Source organism: Rhinolophus sinicus, linkage group LG02 (genome assembly GCF_036562045.2).
Source record: "Rhinolophus sinicus isolate RSC01 linkage group LG02, ASM3656204v1, whole genome shotgun sequence".
Lineage (NCBI taxonomy): Eukaryota > Metazoa > Chordata > Mammalia > Chiroptera > Rhinolophidae > Rhinolophus > Rhinolophus sinicus.
This window is the reverse complement of record NC_133752.1, coordinates 200,119,067-200,137,620: the sequence shown is the minus strand read 5'-3', so window position 1 is coordinate 200,137,620 and position 18,554 is coordinate 200,119,067. Positions and strand designations below refer to the sequence as shown.

General features: G+C 58.6%; 2 protein-coding genes across 5 annotated transcripts; one reads left to right on the top strand and one right to left on the bottom strand.

The window, feature by feature from the left end:
* Window positions 1-154: 154 nt before the first annotated feature.
* Window positions 155-7,880, bottom strand: CRELD2 (cysteine rich with EGF like domains 2). Of its 2 annotated transcripts, none has more exons than XM_019712366.2 (10): window positions 7,608-7,880; window positions 7,356-7,438; window positions 6,736-6,846; window positions 6,303-6,394; window positions 5,386-5,562; window positions 4,058-4,153; window positions 3,037-3,120; window positions 2,045-2,140; window positions 1,369-1,515; window positions 155-471 (listed from the first exon to the last, which is right to left on the bottom strand). In XM_019712366.2, exons 1-10 carry the CDS (start codon window positions 7,725-7,727, stop codon window positions 404-406), a joined length of 1,074 nt encoding a protein of 357 aa, XP_019567925.2. In that variant the 5' UTR covers window positions 7,728-7,880; the 3' UTR covers window positions 155-403. The 2 variants fall into 2 exon arrangements, with proteins under 2 accessions (XP_019567925.2, XP_019567926.2); XM_019712367.2 differs by having other exon boundaries at window positions 155-443; window positions 7,608-7,879.
* A 193-nt stretch (window positions 7,881-8,073) lies between these two features.
* ALG12 (ALG12 alpha-1,6-mannosyltransferase) lies at window positions 8,074-16,603 on the top strand. 3 transcript variants are annotated; one of them, XM_019712330.2, is made up of 10 exons: window positions 8,074-8,226; window positions 10,680-10,900; window positions 10,971-11,103; window positions 12,423-12,596; window positions 12,861-13,055; window positions 13,444-13,547; window positions 14,322-14,545; window positions 15,680-15,849; window positions 15,933-16,008; window positions 16,106-16,603. In XM_019712330.2, exons 2-10 carry the CDS (start codon window positions 10,733-10,735, stop codon window positions 16,335-16,337), a joined length of 1,476 nt encoding a protein of 491 aa, XP_019567889.2. In that variant the 5' UTR covers window positions 8,074-8,226; window positions 10,680-10,732; the 3' UTR covers window positions 16,338-16,603. The 3 variants fall into 3 exon arrangements, with proteins under 3 accessions (XP_019567889.2, XP_074182711.1, XP_074182710.1); XM_074326610.1 differs by lacking the exon at window positions 8,074-8,226 and adding an exon at window positions 8,295-8,314; XM_074326609.1 differs by lacking the exon at window positions 8,074-8,226 and adding an exon at window positions 9,755-9,828.
* The last annotated feature ends 1,951 nt before the right edge of the window (window positions 16,604-18,554 follow it).

Genomic DNA, 18,554 nt, shown 5'->3' with positions numbered 1-18,554 from the left:
GCCCCTGGAGAGAGCAGGGCTGTGCCTGCTCCAGTGTCCCCCACAGAATGTGGGTCCAGCACGCCCCCCGCTCCCACAGGACAGGGGCAAGCTGCACGGGACGTACTCCATTTTAAAGCGCCTGTACTTTTTCAATGAAACAGATCCACATGTGTTCTATGCCTGACTACCTTCAGTGGTTAGTTTTATTATAAAGACCGGTATCAAAATATACAAATCTGTTTAAGAACCAAAAATGCAGCTTTTTAAAGGGCCGGATGAGCATCCACCGTTCTGAAGGCAGCTTCTTCCTCCAACCACCCCCTGGAGACACAGGGTACGCGCTCTGGGTTGTCTCCAGGACGTCAGTGAATAATTTAAGGGGCAGGAGTGGCTCCTGACTCCGGACACGCGTCACAGGTCTTCATGGGAGGGCGGCTGTGTCGGGTTTCCCTCTGTGACTTCTGCCAGATACAAACAGACCGTGTGCTCCTGAGGATGGGGCCACGAGGGTGTCACGGGGACCACCCTGTCATGTGGATCGCCTGCCCATGGCCCTGGCAGATGGCACGCAGCCCCCCTCCAGACGCAGCTGGGTGCCCAGATGGCATTTCCAAGCTGCCACCCTGTTCTGGTGGGGAGGCCCTGCCTGAGTCAGGGGGAGGGGCGGGCGGGGAGGGCCAGTGACATGCGCTGCATGTCCAGTGCTCTCCTGACCGCAAGGGTCTCTATGCCCTTGGTGTTTCAGAGTTTACTGCAATGCGTGCAGACGGGGACTCACCTGTCCCTACCCTGCTCAGGATTCAGGGAGCTCCTGGGATGTGAGTCACATCTTATCCATTCTGAAAAACTCTTAACTAATGTCTTTTCGAACATTGCTTCTTTCACACTCTCCTATTCTTCTGGAAATTCTATAAGACTGTCATGGAAAGAACTGGGTCTCCCCCAGAGATATGGATGTCCTCACTCCCGGAGCCTGTGCACGTGACGTCACTTTCCAAATACAGTCTCTATAGATGGTCAAGCTGAGATGAGGTCGTTGGGGTGGCCCTAAGCCCATGGCTGTGTCCTTGTAAGAAGAGGGGATTTGGACACAGACACAGGGAGCAGGACAGATGACAACAGAGACTGGAGTGATGCCGCCGCAAGCGCAGGACGGCCAAGGACGGCAGACACCAGGAAGGACGCTGGCCTCCAGGACTCCTGGGCCCAGACGCGCAGCCCCCAGTGTGCACAGCCTCCTGCTCGGCTCGGCTCCCGCCACGTCAGTCCTCGGCAGCCGTGTGGGTGGCTCCTTGCTGCTGACCCCACACTGACTTTCACATCCCCATGACTGCACTTTGCACCTGCCCATCTGCTGTCTGTGCAGTGCTCTGTCACCCCACTCACCGTCCCCTGCCGGCTGCATCTGCACACATGCGTCTTCTGTTTCTTCGAAGCCTTCGGGACACACGCAGACGTAACTCCCGGGAGTATTGTAGCAGTTCTCGTTTGTCCTCGTACATACTTTTTCTGCCAGCGAGCACTCGTCTATATCTAAAATAGAAACACTCACTGTAATGACTCACCTCACTTGGCAGACACACATCACAGAGCAGGAGGCTCACACACAGGAGCACAAACATTAGAAATGTCACACCAGAGAAAGGAGCGAGTCTCGGAGATCAGGACTCGCGGGGAGAAAAGCAAGCCAGTCCAGGCGATGAGCAGGAGGGAAGCCCAGTGCTGGCTCCCGCAGGGGTGACAGTGGACTTGCCGCCTTTCTCCAAGGCGGTTCCAGCCAGGCCTTGACCGTGGAGGCCCTGGTGTCCAGCCACGGGGCCGTGTCACCCTGGAGCATGAGGGCACAGGCACTCCCCGGTGGTCACCAGCATCACACACCTGGGGGCCAGCTGGGACAGGCCTTGCCCCCTGCCCCCTGCTTCTGTATCTCATGAGACCCCCAGGTGCTTGAGTATCGGGATCTGCAGGAAGGGCTTGAGCCCAGTGTCCCGTCCCCACTGGCCGCTCACGGCGTGGTCCCTTGGAAGGTTCTGTCTTAGCCCAGCTGACACAGTCCACTGACCTGTACACTGGCCGCTTTCTTTACTGTATCCAGGGACGCACTCTTTGCACTGTCCTGGGCCCTTCCCCGTGCAACCAACACAGGTAGAGTCACATTCTAGAAATAAGAGGGGAAAGACAATGATGACAGCGGACTAGCTTCCTGTGAGCAAAACGGGATCTGAAACCACAGCACGGACATGCTGGGAGCTCTGACGCCCGAGGAGCTGACTGTCCCCTCACATATCACGCGGGCCAACACCAGCCTCTGCCTCCCGGTGAAGGACGGGCTGAAATTTGTGCCACGGACAAGTGCAGAGAGCGGCAGAGCGGCTGGGCATGGGAGCAGCTGTTGGAAGCCACCGCGCTCTAAACAACAAAGGCCACCTCAAGCGTGGTGACACTGCCTGCCTCGCCTGCTAGGAGTGTAGGAATAACAGGGGAGAAACATCCACACTCAGTCAAGGGAGTTGCTGCAAACACTCAAAACCCTGACAACCACCCGCAGACACCGGGAGAGGCAGCCCCGTGCACGGCTGCCGGCACGACTCACCAACACAGCCTTCCTGGGGTGTGGGGCCCTGAAACCCACAGGCCCTTGACTGAGCCATTTGGAAAGTAATTCCAAGAAATGGTGGAGAACATGAAAACTTTACCTACGAAGGAATTCCAAGTTCATGGGTGTAGAAAACTGGCAAGACTTAAATATCTAACAATATGGACAGTTGCAGAAAACCATAAAATTGTGGCATGCCCCGGGGGCATTAGCACGTAGAAAAATGTGACAGGCGAAGATGGCCACAGAGGTGCTGAATGAAAAAGACGGGGAACGCAGTACCCTGTCACACAGGCGTGCACACGCAGTGGGTCCCCTCGCCACAAAGTGCTGTGCTTTCTACCTGCTTGCCAACCCAGTGGAATTTTCTGACTTGTTGACAGCAAATGTCCTTACTCGGGTTGGACCTTAAAGTCCCTAAGGGTGGCAGGACATACAGAGCCGTGCAGACCAACCACCTTCGCACTGGAAGGACCCACTGGTGTTCTCGCAGTACTGCTGGTCGCTGCAGGGGGCCACGTCTGCCGCACACTCGTCCACGTCTGGAACACAACAGCACAGCTGTGAGTGGCCCCGACCCCCAGACCACGGAGCTGGTTCCCTGCCACCACCTGGCATCCAGGCCGGGGCTGTTTATCTCCCCACTCACACTGGGGCCCGAGGCCAAGCAACTGTGGGGGTGGCACGGACACCCGTGGTGGGGAAGGTGGGCAGCCACCTCTACCTGCCCCCCTCAGCCTCCCAGGGCCTATCAGCCCGCAGAGTCGGGGCTCCAGCTGCAGGGCTGGCTGTGTGAGCCAGCGCACATGGACAGACTGGCGCTCAAAGGACAGGATGCACCAGAGCAGGCGGTGGCCACCAGGCCATCCAGACAGAGGGGGATGGGGACAGAAGCCTAGGGCCTCAAGTCCGCATGGCCAGGTGGAGCCCAGGGCAGGTGTGCATCGGGAAGGCACTGCCTCCTCTGTGGCTGAGCAGACGAACTGGCAGCCAATGTGGCTGCCAGGCCGAGGAAAGTTCTGTGCCTCAGTTTTCCCATCTGACTGCACACAGCAGGACCTGCCTGCACCTTGCCTGTGTCACATTCTGTGTCCCCACCAGGCAGGGACTGCCGCTCTCCCTCTTCTGTCCCCACCTACTTGCCAGCCCCCCAACTGTCTGTTCTATAAACCCAGGGCCTGAGCCAAAAGGACCACCCAGGGCCACTGATGGCAAGGACAGCTGGTGAAGGGGACACCTTCCCAGCCCAGAGCGTAGGCTGCAGAGGGTGTGAATGAAACGATGCAGGGTCCTTCCTGAAATCCACGGATGACACCATACATGCAAATCTAGGCGTCCACACTGGGAGCCATCACAATGTGATGTGGCACACCTGTCACCTTCCCCACGAGTCCAGAATGGGGCCGAGAGTGTGGGCAGGGGTGTTGAAGGGGGCCCACCCGAAAAGGGGCCACACAGACCCCACGCGGGGAGCCTCACCCACGCAGGCGCCGTCCTCCTCCACCCAGCCCACTTCGCACTGGCTGCAGTCTCGGTTGGTCGGGCCCGTGCACGCCTTACACGACTCGTCACAGGCTGGAAGGCAGAGGTGGGACGTCTGTCAACACGCATGAATCCCACACTTAGTAATGAACATAACGCCAAGGTCATTTCAGAAATCAGGAATTTGTGTTCAGCAGGGTGAAAATAAAAACCAAAAACAAGCAAAAACTCCCAGGAAAGCAAGATTCCTCTAACAACAAGAAAATGTATTCGAGTGAATCGTAATATTCACTGAAAAAACCAATCCACGGGGCTTTCAATGCCCATTAGTGGTAGGATTCTTAGCAATGAAGACTGCAAGGAACCTTTTATAACCTGGCAAAGGTAGCTGCCCACACCTGGCTGACGGTGCCCCAGACCACAGCCCTGGCCTGGCCCGAGAAGGGGCCAGGGAAGGACCGGCGTGCAGCCACGACCTGACAGCAGGTGGCGTGTTTACCACGTGGCACAACCAGGGGGCTGCAGACCAGCCTTCAGTTTCCTGTACATCAGAGGTGGGCAGTGAGAAAGCGCAGAGAATGGCTGTGGGTTCAAAAAGCCACCCGGGTGCAGGCCTGTCAGGGCTCTGGCCTGGCCTGGACGCTCCACTGCTCTGCCCACGGCATCCCAACCGGATGGTCAATGTGGTCGTCACAGCTGAGAGGGTCTGTCCGAGCCCGACAGCCCACCTGGACGCTCAAGCTGAGTGGAGCCCAGATGAGGGCGAGGGCACCTCGGAAGACCCAGGTAGGAAGGGCCGCCTTACCCAACACCGGAGTAACCAAGACGCTGTCCTCTAGAAGGGATCTAGGGACCAGGAGGTCATACCGGTTGCCTCCAGGTGCTCTCATCAGTGTCTGTACCATCTCTCCATCCTGTGTCCTTGCAGTGATGTAGGCCTGTGCTCACTCCAGGGCACTAAGCCTGAGTGACAGCTGCACAGCCGGCCTCTGCACCCACATCGCCCCCAAGGACGCCCAGCAGAGCACTCAAGGGCTGACCATCCTGCCGGGAGAGTCGCAGGGACAGCAGCCCTGTGCTGCAGGGACATTCCAGGTGCCAGGCCACAGAGACCCAAGACTGGTGTGCACATGACACGACTGCCTTCTCCCGAAGGGCATCAGGACAAAAGTGACACACCTTGTCTGGGGCTGTTCAGGACAGGGGCCCCGTCTTTTCTTGTCACACAGTTAAGCTCCCTGAAGGTCTGGGGTAAGAAGTGAACTACAGGCAGCTCAGGAAGGGCCCCTTCTGCGCACCCGCGGGCAGCGGTGTCCCCACGGTACCTGTGCAGACGCTGTGCGTCTCATTCCTCAGCGAGCTGAAGTAGCCGTCCACACAGTCGGTGCAGAGAGCCCCCCGGTACCCCACATGGCACTGGCAGGACCCGTCGCCCTGTCGGCTGCCATCCCCACTGCAGTGGCCGTTCCCGCTGCAGGGCCTCTCAGACCCGCCCTGGCACTCTGTGGGGACACAAACCGTGTTCAGAGTGTACCCCAGGAGGCAGCTGGGGCGCAGTCAGAGAAAACGCCACTTCACTCAGCATGTTCACAATCAAAGTAGCTTTTCGGGGCTGTCGCTAAAATCCAAACCCTGCTTTACCCTAAAACGAGCACAGCTTGGGGGAACACAGAACCTGTGAGCTGGAGAGGGCATCTGGGGACCTCACCCAAGACACGGGACAAAGATGCTCATGCGTGGGGTAGCCCACTGTGGCCATGTGTCCCTGGGAAAGGCAGGCAGGAGGCGTCTGTGGCCAGGGAGGGGGTCTGAACTTGAAAACAGTGCCACTTTGTCCAGCTGACCAACATAAATGACTGGCAACATCCAAACAGCAAGCCGTCACGGCTTCAGTTTCTGTCACAGCTCCTCGCGGAGGCTCTGACTTGCCCACGAGGCTGAATGTGACGTGTTGGCTCCAGCTTTTCACACGGCCTTTGCTACTCTGAGTGGGGCTGCGCTGGGCCCTGCACTCAGAGGGGCCCACAGGTGGGCAGCCGTGGGTCACTGGACCCCTGAACTACAAGCACAGTTGTGATCAGATACTCAGAGATGTGTGGCCCAAAGGTCCCTACAGCATGAAGGTGGTGACGCCGCTGCAGCCTGGCGCTCAGGGTAGGCAGCGCCCAGGCTCCCTCCCGTGGTTCTGCCCACCCGGGAATCACGACTGGGGTAACTCATGGTCTGCCCGAGAACAGCGTACCGAGGCAGTGTGGCCCGTAAGTTCCTGGAAAACAGCAGACTTTCAGTGTTTTCACACAAAACCACTCAAACAAGTCAGGGTTCTCTTTCTTCCTGAGGATTTGAAAAGTGTTCGTTAAGCCTCAAGTGCGATTTTTTCAAAATCAAAGCGGTCTAACATGACACATGCTCCCGTGTAACAAGTCCTGGGAAAGCACGGCCCAGGGGTGCACATGCCTCCCAGCTCCCTTCCTGCACACCTGCCTTCCTTTGAGCGTTGCACTGAGCTGACAAAAGGCGGTGGCACGGCTAAGAGAGAAGGCAAGTGTGCAGGGACTGTTCGTGCTGGGTTTGTGACTTCCCTCGTGTGTGACATCACCTCAGAACCATAAGGTAACAAGCCCGCTGTGTGGGCTGCAGCGCACGCCGGGAGAGCCATGTGGCCAGGTACTCACAGTCGCAGCCACCAGGCCTCCAGACGCTCCTCGTGCTCCTCTAGCATCTGATTGCACTCGAAGTCGCTGGGGCCACACAGGCTCTCCACGATCTCCAGGAGGCGGACCTCACTGAAACACAAGCCCGTCAGCACTGCAGGCCAGGGGACAGCGCCCTCAGCAGTCACGGTCCATCCTACAGGTGCCAGCCGGAACTACAGTGGCACTTTAGTGAAGAAAGATCCCCTAGATCAACACAGCAACCAGGTATGGGGGTAGCAGGTGCTAAGCAGAGAATTAAACTTGAGGCCGGGGTGAAGGGTAGGGTGGCAGGACGTGGGGGAAGGGGGTCCCCCATGGGAAGCACTGAAGCTGGCGGGATGCCAGAGCTCTGGACAGAGTGGGAGCTCGGCATCAGTTCATGAGGGTGGGACTCCCGTTCCAGTCTGCATTTTAAAAAGACCATCATGTCTGTGGCATGGACAGTGGGCATAGGGACAAGTAAGGACCTCAAAAGGCCAGTTAGGGGCCAGTGCATTAGTCCCAGGCCAGATAACAGGTGGGCATGCTGCAGGGACGTTCTGTGTGTCACCAACATGGGTGAAATAAGGAAAGTGCTCAGGGCAGGAATGGGCACCCACCTGAATTCGTACTTGGACAGCGACTTTTCCTCCCAAGCCGTGTTCCCACCACCGAAGTTCTTCTTTGCCGTGTCTACCATTCCCTGCGGGGAGAGGGTGGGCATGGGGCTCCGCGCTGCTGTCCCCGTCCATTGTGGGGCGACCCTGGCCCATCTGGGTGTGACCCCAGCCCATGGCGGTTACCCTGAGTCGGTGACCCCGGCCCCGCCGCCCAGCGCCCCCCGGCTCCGTGTCCCGCGGGGGCCGGCCCACCTGGTTGAACTTGTCCACCAGCTCCCGGCAGCGCTTGCAGGGCGTCGACTTCTGGGCGGCCTCGCCGGGTAGCAGCAGCAGCATCAGTAGCCCCAGCGCGGCCGGGGCCGGCGGGCGCATGGCGGGCAGCGCTGTGAGGACGCGGCCACGCGGGTACTGGCCGAGGTCCGGCGGGAAACGCCGAGCACTCGGGCCTCCGGCCGCCCACCGGCTTAACCGCGCCGGCCGTTCCCCCGGCTACTTGACGGCGCCGTCGGGGCCCCGCCCCCCGCCAGCCCTCGCGCCACTATTGGTTGGCAGGATCCGCCCCGTCCCCATGTGGCCCAATCCGGGCTCGCCACGAGAAGCGACCAATAGGCAGGCCCCGGGTCAGCGTCCCGCGGGAAGGGAAGGAGACGGGGCGCGTGGAGATCTGAGCCCGCCCCTCGCGCGCACCTCCCTCAGCGGCCATCTTTACTCCGGGCAAGGAGGGCTCCCGCAGCAACGGCGGCTGGGCTTTGGTGGCCATGTTAGGTTCGGGCAAGGGCTTCGCCTTCGTTCTCGGTTTCCGCCATGCCGCTTCCGGCCGAGGGCAATCGAGACGGCTGCGCTCGGAGGAACGGCGCCGTGGACGAGCGAGGTCAGCGCGCGCTGTCGCGGCCGGGGCTCTTGGGGCGGGCGGCATGGACTCCGAGCCGGCGCTTTCGCAGCGCTCCTCCGGTCTCTCCGTGCGTGTCCACGGCGGGCCTATTCAGCAGGGGCTGGGCTCCTCATCTGGGACCGCCCCTCCTCACCTGGGGACTGGGCCTCACCTGGGGCCTGATCGGTGTGTTTTGGGGGGGCCCAGGAATCTACATTTCCCCAGGTGCCCCAGGTGACTGGCGCTGGAGCCAAGGCGCAAGTGAGAACTAATGAGCATCAACTGCATTGTAGCAGAATGCCTGGGCCAGAAGGGAGAAGTACAAATGGTACAGAGTTTTCTCTGGTGTCTGGCAGGCAGTAGCCTAATTTGCACCAGTTCATGTGTGTTTCCAGCTGAGGGATTAATAATTTGAACGTAGAATCTAAATTGAGGGGACGAGGGCCTCTGCAGGCCATTCCTGATCTGAGATGCATTGTCCTAAAAACCACATTCTGGGGAGTCATGGCCTGTTGTAACCTGTGAATGTCTCAGATTAACAACCCAAACAGCTGCGAGCCAGGTGGACCAGTGCAAACGTCCACTTACCCTGTGGAGCCCTGGTGGTGGGTGGGTTGACCGCTGGTGTCCTGTCTGCCTTCCCGGGGACTGGCGAGCATCTGGGTTCTGCCCTTGGTCATCTGCTGAGAGCACTCGTGGGGAGAGGCCCCTGGGCCGGAGGTGCTGCGTTCTGCACCAATGCTTCACTTCACAGCTTGTGTGGGAATAGTAGGACTTTCCTGGGGAGGGGGGAGTGTCCTCTGGATAGAGGCACAGCGTGGGGTCTGAGGGGACAGGCCCATTAGCTGGCCAGGGACTGCTGTGAGCCATGTCTGGTTCCTGCTAGGCAGGGCTTGTGCCTCACTAGTGTGGCTGTGTAGATGCTCCCTGTTTCTTTAAACTCTTCTCCCAACAATGAGAGGAACAGAGAGTAGGTATGAATGTTCTGTGGTCTCCTCGGCTTTCCTGGAGATTAAAGCATTAATGTACTTTTAATGAAAATATAAGGTGGTGTGATGAGATCTACACTTAAGAGTTTTTACCGAATTTCTTCTTCAGCGAGTTTGTTGAGCACCTACTATGCGCCAGACTCTGCTGATACAGCAGTGCGTCAGCCTGGTGGCGCTGCCTGCAGCATGTAAACCCCACAGGGAGACAATCAAAGGCATCGTCCAGTCAGCACATTTGAGCACCTCCTAAGATGACCAGGGTCCGCTGTCCTGGCTGAGGTTATAGTGGGGGGCGGGGTAGAAACAAACCAGAAAAATCCTGCCCTCAGTGAGCTTAGTTTTAGAAAGAGACAGACTACTAGTAGCACCTCTTTCCATCGGTGGTTTCTATTTTTGGAAAGGAAAAACTTACGTTACTTCTAATGGGCAGTGCATACTGACTTGCTAATCCTTAATCATGGAAGACGGCTTCCCCTTTCCTCCTCCCACCTCACCACCACCATGTCAGACGCGATTCCTGATTGCGATTTCTTCTCCACGGGTGCTGTCACGTGTCGACCCCCACTTGCTCTCTTGGAGGGTGTGGACGTCCTCAGTGTCCCTCTAATCAAAGGTAGCTATGACAAATAGTAAGCAGTGTGGCTCTCTCCTTTACATTCTGGCCTCTCCAGTTTTGAGCCAATAAAATCAAACCTGTTTAATGAGAAACTGGAAACATGAAAAAGAGTTCGCCATGTTCTCCCCCAACTCTCCATTTGATAAGACATAGATCTTCTAAGTAGGAACTGACTGGCCATGTTCTTGGTTTCCTCAGGAAGCTCTGCCACAGGTTGCCCTCAAACAGTCCCGTTGGTGTCTGGGTGATCCAGGCACATCTGTCTGAACCCCCCCAAGGGCAGGTCATGCTTTCTGCCACCCACGTATTCATGTTCATGAGCAGCATGCTGCCATCCAGGTGCGCCCCCTTCCACAGTACAGCTCAGAAGGCAGCAGGGCGGGCGTCCATAGCCCATCCCACCCCATCCTGCTGGGTTGTGTGCAGGGGCTTCTCTGGCCGCCATGTCCCCCTCCTGCCCTCCCACCTCTCAGACTCTGTCCGTCTCTCGGCTGGCACCAGGGACCCAAGCTGGGTTCTACCCAATTGTCCTATGGGATTTGAGCACCTCCAGTGCAGGGGCATCCTGCTCTCCCCCAGAGGCCGGGCGCAATGAAGGCCTGGAGTGTGTTCTGCAATGAGAATGTCCGTCCTGGGAGACTCGCACACAGCTTAACGCGTGAGCCAGTGGTTAAAACGTGGAAGCTTCTTGAGCATCTCTTAAAAAAGCTTTCTACGTTGATGTGTTTTCAGACTTATGGAAGTTGTGACAGTAATTCAAAGCATTCCCCTCACCCTTCACCAGACCTCACGATGTTAACTCGAGTGTGAGTCTGAGACTAGGAAACCTTCGCTTTCGTTCTTTCAAGGGCTCCCAGAGGCAGTGCTGACGGCTGGTGACAGCGCGTGAAGGTGGCGCATAATGGCCGGGAAGAGGCCATCGGGCTCGGGCAAGCAGCGCTGGCTGCTGGGGCTGCTGGTGGCCGTCGCTGCCGCCCACCTCGTCACCTGTCCCTATGCCAAGGTGGAGGAGAGCTTCAGCCTGCAAGCTGTGCATGACCTGCTGTACCACCGGCTGGACATGGACAAGGTGGGGCCGCGCCTGCAGCCGGGTCATCCCCGCGCCCTGGGGCCTCTGCTGACCTCCTCTCCCCCTGCAGTACGACCACCTGGAGTTCCCTGGCGTGGTCCCCAGGACGTTCCTCGGGCCGCTGGTGATCGCGGTGCTGTCCAGCCCTGCGGTCTACGTGCTCTCATTGCTAGAAGTGTCCAAGTTCTACTCTCAGCTGATAGGTAAGGACGGGGCTCTTCTGATGGTGACTGTTGAAGGCTCGTGAAAGCAGGTGACCTCAGCCAGCCAGGCGGAGGCTCCCTCACTCAGGAGTGTCCGTCTGCTCAATCTTGGTGTCCTTGGCCGCTCAGTGTGATGGTCAGAGCATGGGTTGAGGTCAGACATCTGCCCGTTCTGGGGTGTGACCTGGGGCAGGGAACTGAGCACCTCTTGCGTCACTTGTGACTGAGGTGTGGGCCCTCCCGCCCAGGCTGGCACAGCAGGAAACCAGCCTGGACAGGCGCCCTGACCTGCGGCCTCACCAGAGGATACTCCATGCACAGTGCTCTGACCTCACTTCTAGCCACAGTGCCATCTTCCCAATTCAGTGTTTTCATTGCCAACACAGACTGTACTCACATGTCCCCAGCTGACGCCAGCGCATCCTCACAGCCAGCTTGTCCTGCCCAGTGGAGCGCTGTGACAGTCAGCTTCCCGAGGAGTAGTTGTGCTCTCAGAAGGGGCAGGTAGACAGGCTGTGCTGGTCGCAGCATCATCGGGGAGCCCTGCCGGGACAGTGGGGGCCCATCTCAGCATCAGGCCCTTGTAAACGTGGCCCTGGAGGTGACAGCTGTGTGGGGGACCCCCGGTGCTAGTGCCAGGCTCGTCATACTATTGTTCATACTGTTGTACGGACACTGCCTGCCCTGCCCAGTGGCCGTGTCACCCACAGCCTGCCTGTCCTGGGCCACATGGTCACCATGACGCATACGGGTCAGGTGGTCCGTTCCCTACACCCTCTTTTTTTTTTTTTTTTTTAAGATATTGGGGAAGGGGAACAGGATTTTATTGGGGAACAGTGTGTACTTCCAGGACTTTTTCCAAGTCAAATTGTTGTCCTTTCAAACTTAGTCGTGGAGGGTGCAGCTCAGCTCCAGGTCCAGTTGCCGTTGCTAGTTGTAGGGGGCACAGCCCACCATCCCTTGTGGGAGTCGAACCGGCAACCTTGTGGTTGAGAGCCCGCGCTCCAACCAACTGAGCCGTCTGGGCACCCGGGAGCTGAGTGGCAGCTCATTGACTTCATTCTAGTTGTGGAGGGCGCAGCTCGCTGGCCCATGTAGGAATCGAACTGGCAGCCCCCTTGCCCAGAGCTCATGGTCTAACCAACTGAGCCACCTGTCCAGCCTACACCCTCCATTTTTAATACCAAAGACCACTCCCCTGTCTCAGGGTTGTTTCCCTGTCACCTGGTCATTAACTGACCACTGTGTGTTAGTTTCAAAGACTGGCTTTGCCTCAGCACCTGTCTCACTGGTTGCCCATGTGTTGCCTCTTTGTTTAGTCAGAGCAGTCCTTGGGCTCTGTGTGATTTGGGGGCTCTGGACTTTACAAAAAGAGGTGAGACGGCACTTTGGGGCCACGGCGGCCACCATGTTCTGCTGGATGACGGCCACACAGTTCCACCTGATGTTCTATTGCACGCGGACGCTCCCCAACGTGCTTGCCCTGCCCGTGGGTACGTAGCTGCGAGCTGTGCCCGCCAGACATAGTGATGGCCCCAGGCCTCTTGCTGGGCTCAGGCACACTGCTGGGGGACAGCCGAGGGGGTGTCCATTGAGGGAGGCTGGCGCTGCCCTGGGGAGCCTTGGGCCCCGGAGACAGGCAGCAGGTGGCTGCTCTGGGCCGCTGGGTCCGGGCTGTGCAATGGCCATGTGGGTGGGCCGGGGTTCGGTGTGGCCTCCGCCGGAGGAGTACCCCGTGTCCTGCCCATGTCTTGCAGTGCTGCTGGCCCTCACGGCCTGGCTGCGGCAGAGCTGGGCCCGCTTCGTCCGGCTGTCGGCGCTGGCCATCCTAGTCTTCAGGGCCGAGCTGAGCCTGCTCCTCGGCCTCGTGTTGCTGCTGCTCTTGGCCACCCGGCGGCTGTCTGTGGCCCGGGCCCTGCGCTGCGCCGTGCCGGCTGGTGTGCTCTGCCTCGGTGAGTGGGCCGCAGGCGTCCTGGCTGGGCCATGCTCTGCCTCGTCTCCCAGACCAAGAGAAGCTGGGAGGCTGTTTTCACAGGATGAGACCCCCTGGAGCCAGGCGTCTTCATGCCGTGGTCCTTGCTGTGGTGCCCGGGTGTCCCCTCCTCCTGGGGCGGCTGGCTGGGGACCCGCGGGAAGATGCTCACAGGGGAGCAGATGCCCCGATGCATCAGTAGCTTTGTGTGAAGCTGCGTGGCTCGTGTCTGTGTCAGCGGGGCTGCTTTGTGGGGATGGGACCTGGGACCTGGGACTGGGACTCGGGGCTGCCATCGATCCAGCAGCGTCGAAGTCTGAGCTTTCAGGTGGCTGTGTCCTTGCCTGAGGAACTCTTTATTTTATCAGGACTAACGGTCGCTGTAGACTCCTACTTTTGGCGCTATCTCGTGTGGCCCGAAGGAACGGTGCTTTGGTACAACACTATCCAGAACAAAAGTTCCAACTGGGGAGTATCCTTTATGTGTCGTTGTAAAATGGCCACAGGGCAGGCCACCGGCCACCCCCTGGCCTTGTTCAGGAGAGACACAAGGATCTACTGTCCTCCCTGCCCTCCCCACCTGATGGGGCTCACGTGACGGGGCTCACCTGACAGGAGCACCTAACAGGAGCACCTCACAAGAGCACCTGACGGGAACATCTGATGGGGCTCACCTGACGGGCTCACCTGACAGGAGCACCTGATGGGGCTCACCTGACAGGAGCACCTGACGGGAGCATCTGATGGGGAGAACCTCATGGGAGCACCCCACAGGAGCACGTAACGGGGTGTGGCAGGCTGCTGCAGCTGCTGTAGCACCCACACTGGTGTCTTCCACCCTGTCCACACCAGTGCCCCCTGGGCCCCCTGCTGCAGCACCTGCCCACCCTGTGGAAACACCACCTTGCTTTGGGAGCCCCGACTTCTGCGTCCGTCCCGTGAGAGTCTGCTGTTTAGATGTTTCATTGTGGATATTTAGACACACACGGAGAGCAATGTGACCAGCCCCTGTGCACCCACCACCCCGGGACTGTCTGTTTCTGTAGAGAACAAAGAAGGGGAGGGTGAAAACCACGCACAGCCCAGTCCCCAACTGCCGGGCTCCCTGCCGGTGCCGAAGAAGCATCCTGGCCACTCTGTCCTTGGTCACCTGAGGCCCAGGGGCCCCCGCAGGGTCACTCCTGGCCCCCGGCTGAGCTGGCTGAGGGTGACTGGCGCTGGCGCTAGCCTCCTTAACCCCCCACAGACCTCGCCCCTGCTCTGGTACTTCTACTCGGCCCTGCCCCGCGGCCTGGGCTGCAGCCTGCTCTTCGTCCCGCTGGGCCTGGTGGACAGGAGGGCCCGGGTGCTGCTGCTGCTGGCGTTGGGCTTCGTGGGCCTGTACTCGCTGCTGCCTCACAAGGAGCTGCGTTTCGTCCTCTATGCCTTCCCCCTGCTCAACGCCGTGGCTGCCCGCGGCTGTGCCCACCTGTGAGTGCTTCCGTGGGCGCCTCTGCACATGGGCTCATTGATTGTCAGGGCAGCTGGGCGCCCCGCTGGGCCAGGGCCAGCTTGGATGGGCCAGGCACTGACCCGGGGCTCTACTTAGTCCGTCTTGGTCTTCAGCCAGCCCGGATGTGTGTCTCGGGCCCGTTGGCACATGGCCATGCTAAGCACCCAGGGCTGGGTCACTTGGGGGCGGGACACCTGCCTACAACATAGCCACAGCTCCAGGTGGCGGGGAGGCTCCGAGAGTGGCAGGTCAGGTGAAGGAGGAAGCCCAGGTCGAGAGCATCGTCCGGTGGGTGGACAGTGGGGGAGAGGCGGGCGGGAAGTGAGGGTGGCGAGGTTGGGAGACAGGGCAGGGCACCGGAACCGATGCAGAATGGTCACTGCCGTGGTGGGAACTGTGCACCGCCCTGTGAGTGTGGGAGGTCGGTGATGCTGTGCTCTGGCCTGGGGCGTCTCCAGTCAGGGACGTCCGGAGCTCGAGGGGGGACCCCGACACATAGCAGGCTGACACCCTCGGCGCCGAGAGGGAGGACGATCTTGTTCATGGGAAACACGGCGTCACTTAGCAAAGCCACGAGGACGGGCTGTGCTCGTGATAAAGCATGTGCTGCCCACGTCCCCACGCAGAGGCCCAGGTGTGTGGGGACCCCTGTGGCAAGGACTCTGACGAGCTTAGGAGTCTCTGTGTACAGGAGGTAGGAGGTGGCGTATGTGGGGCCCTTTCCTCCCACAGGGACACAGCAGCAGGTCCCCTGGACGCTGCCATTTCAGAGGCGGCCCCAGGTCCTGGAGTAAAGGTTTGGGTGTCAGAGGCAGAAACAGGACTTAATTGCGAACTTTGCACAGTCACTGCTCCTCGTGGTCCCGGCCCCTGCCTGTCACCAGGTTTTGGCTGGAACATGCGAGGAATTCTGGCAGCGTGCGGCTTCCTCTGGCAGGCCCCTCAGGGCTGGGGCCCCCCTAGGGCTGTGACCACGAGTGGGGGTGGGGCACATGGCTCACGCTGAGGGTCTGCAGTGCTCCAGAAGGGCGAGCAGCAGCTGTGTGTCCCTGATACCCGTTCCACTTCCTGGCGGCCGTGCTCCTTCCCTGAGCCATGTGCTCTTTTTCCAGGCTAAACAATTCCCGGAAGTCTTGGTTGTATAGAGCAGGGTCCCTGCTTGTGATGGGGCACCTCCTGGTGAATGCCACGTACTCAGCCACTGCCCTGTATGTGTCCCACTTCAACTACCCCGGTGGCGTGGCCATGCAGAGGCTGCACGAGCTGGTGGCCCCCCGGACAGGTAGGTGCTGGGGTGAGCTGGGCGGTGGCAGCTGTGGCCCAAGCCCGATGCGCAGTTCTGACCGGGTGGCTGTGGTTCCACAGACGTCATTCTGCACATTGACGCAGCGGCTGCACAGACAGGTGTGTCTCGGTTCTTGGAAGTCAACGGGGCCTGGAGGTATGTTCCCACCATAACATGACAGCAGGTGGTGCTCCTCCCAGAGGCTGGTACGGGGGCCGCAGCACAGGTGCACCGCCCTGCTGTCGTCTTGCAGGTACGAGAAGAGGGAGGACGTGCAGCCTGGGTCGGAGGACATGTTGGTCTACACACACCTGCTCATGGAGGCGGCCCCCGGGCCCCTGGCCCTCTACAAGGACACACACCGCGTGCTGGCCAGCGTCGCGGGCACCACTGGGGTGAGTCTGAACTTGACCAGGCTGCCTCCCTTCGACGTCAACATGCAGACCAAGCTGGTGCTTCTGGAGAGACTCCTCAGGCCTTCCTGATCAGGAGCAGCGTTCTGCCAAGAACAAGGGGCAATGCGGACAAGTCGCAGAACCACGATGCACACCCAGGAGGCCTGAGGCGCAGGCCGGGCCGCCGACAGCCACACGTGGGCGGCAGCCCTGGGAATATCGGGCCCCCGCCTGCTTTCCAAGCTGCAAGCTACGGGGTGAGCACTCTAGTCAAGGCACACGTCCCTATTTCAGGTGAAATTTTAGGAGATACACATGTTCAAAAAGGAATGAGAATTAAAGTTTGTAAATCTGTTCTTGTTAGCAATCTTACAGTATGTGGTGCTTCCAGAGAGTGCGTTCCCCGAGGTTTTATTTTTAAGTGATGATTTTGGCCCCTACTCTTTACTGAACAGCATTTGTTAAGTCGCCAAAGTGTGTCTGACAATACAGAGGACGGGGTGCTGCTGCATACGTGTCACGCGTGGCACACACCCCACGCATGTGCAGAATGTCAGGCTGTTTCTATCTGAGCCATTTGGGAGTGGGCTCCTTCCCACATGGCCTTGACCCTGAGTGCCCCAGTGTGTCCTGGGAAGGAGGTGGGGGCCTTTCCCACCTGCAGGTACTGTTTGTCCAGTAGACGTGACAAGCCGGCTGTGCAGACACTGTGACTGGGGGACCTCGCCAGCCCCAGTGCTACCCTACTCAGCGCCCGCTGGAGACGCTGCCAGGCAGCCTTTGCGGCCCGTCCTGGTGGATTTCTGGAGTGCCTGGCGGCTTCCAGGCAGCGCTCCTCTTGGCCTCTGTCGCAACCCTGGGCCTCCGTCTCTCAGGCCTCCTTTCGGTGGGGAATGCTTTACAGACAAGATCTGGGCACAACCTGTGCTTGTCGCTATTGGGATGTCTTTAGGCTGTTTCTGTGCACGGAGTTGGGAGAACGGGGCGCCTGCACACGTGCACATGCTGACACCTCCAGCCCTACCTGTCCACATCTGTCTTGCCTCCCACAGTGAGCCCTGACCCCAGCAGTGGCAATGCGTCTGCTCAATGTGAAAGCAGCTCCAGTCGCTTTGCCCCGCCGAGCAGGGGTGGGCTTCACATTCTACTCGCCCGTGAGGGAGGTTTGTGGTCAAAGGCTGTGTTTGTGAGTGCCGTGGCTTCATCCCCCTCTGCTGTGGTTGTGCTTGTCATCTGTCTTGGAGTTAGGTTCACTGCTTTCCATTTGCTTTCATGTTAGGACCCGACTGCCATCCTTTTCAATTATTAGCACGTGGCCGTGCTTCTAGAAATCCCAGCTATTCATCAAGGCCTCGCAGGGAAGTCACTCCCTCTTGTGCCTCCTCCCGTGTCCTGTAACTTCCGTCTTGGTTTTCTGGCATTTCTTTCAGGTGCTGCTTTTTGTAAAGATCGGCAAAAACACGTATATACACTTTATTTCCCTTCATTACACAAAATGTGGCATTCTGTACAGCTGCTCCTTTGCATTTTGTGTTTTCTACTTCTGGAACATCTGAAAATCAGTCTGTCTGTCCTGAGCGCTCTCGCTTTGGGGACTGCGTGGCACTTCATCCTGTGACTGCACCTCCCTCTCCTGAGTCGGCCTCCTTGTGGGGGCACCGGGGTGCTTGCCAGTATCTTCAAACTTCAAATGTGGGTCTGATGCATTGATATCTTCATATTGTTCGAGGTGCATCTTCAGTGTTAGTTCCTAGAAGTGGGGTGCTGGCTGGGCCGAAGTGCATATTAGTTTTGCTCGGTCTTGCCAAATTCCTCTCCATGCTGTGGCACCATTTCAAGTTAACACAGGGTGGGAAGTCTGTCAGGCTTTTCCAGTCTGACAAGTGAGCACCGTGTCAGGACAGTGTGGTCTCTGTTTCCCTCGGGAATGAAGCTGATACCTTTTCACAGCTTTAAGGGCTGTTTGTTTTGTAAATTGTCTGGTCACATCTTTTGTCCATGTTCCTTTGGATTTTTGGTCTTTTTCCTTTCACCGTAGAACAATTCCCCAATTAGTAGGGCATTCACCCTTTATTATAATATATGTTGCGAATGATTTCTCCGTTTGTCTTTTGACTGCAGAAGTGTTCTCAGCTTGAGGTTTTCATGTTTACGTGTCTTTCCTGTCCCTGCGTCAGAGTTGGGAAGCCTTTTCCATACAGAGTTCAGCCATGTTTTCTCCCCATGCTTGCACATGTAGGCATCTCATGGAGGCCTCTCATCCGTTGGGATTTACTTTTGTGGGAGGGAGAGGCAGCCAAATTTTAT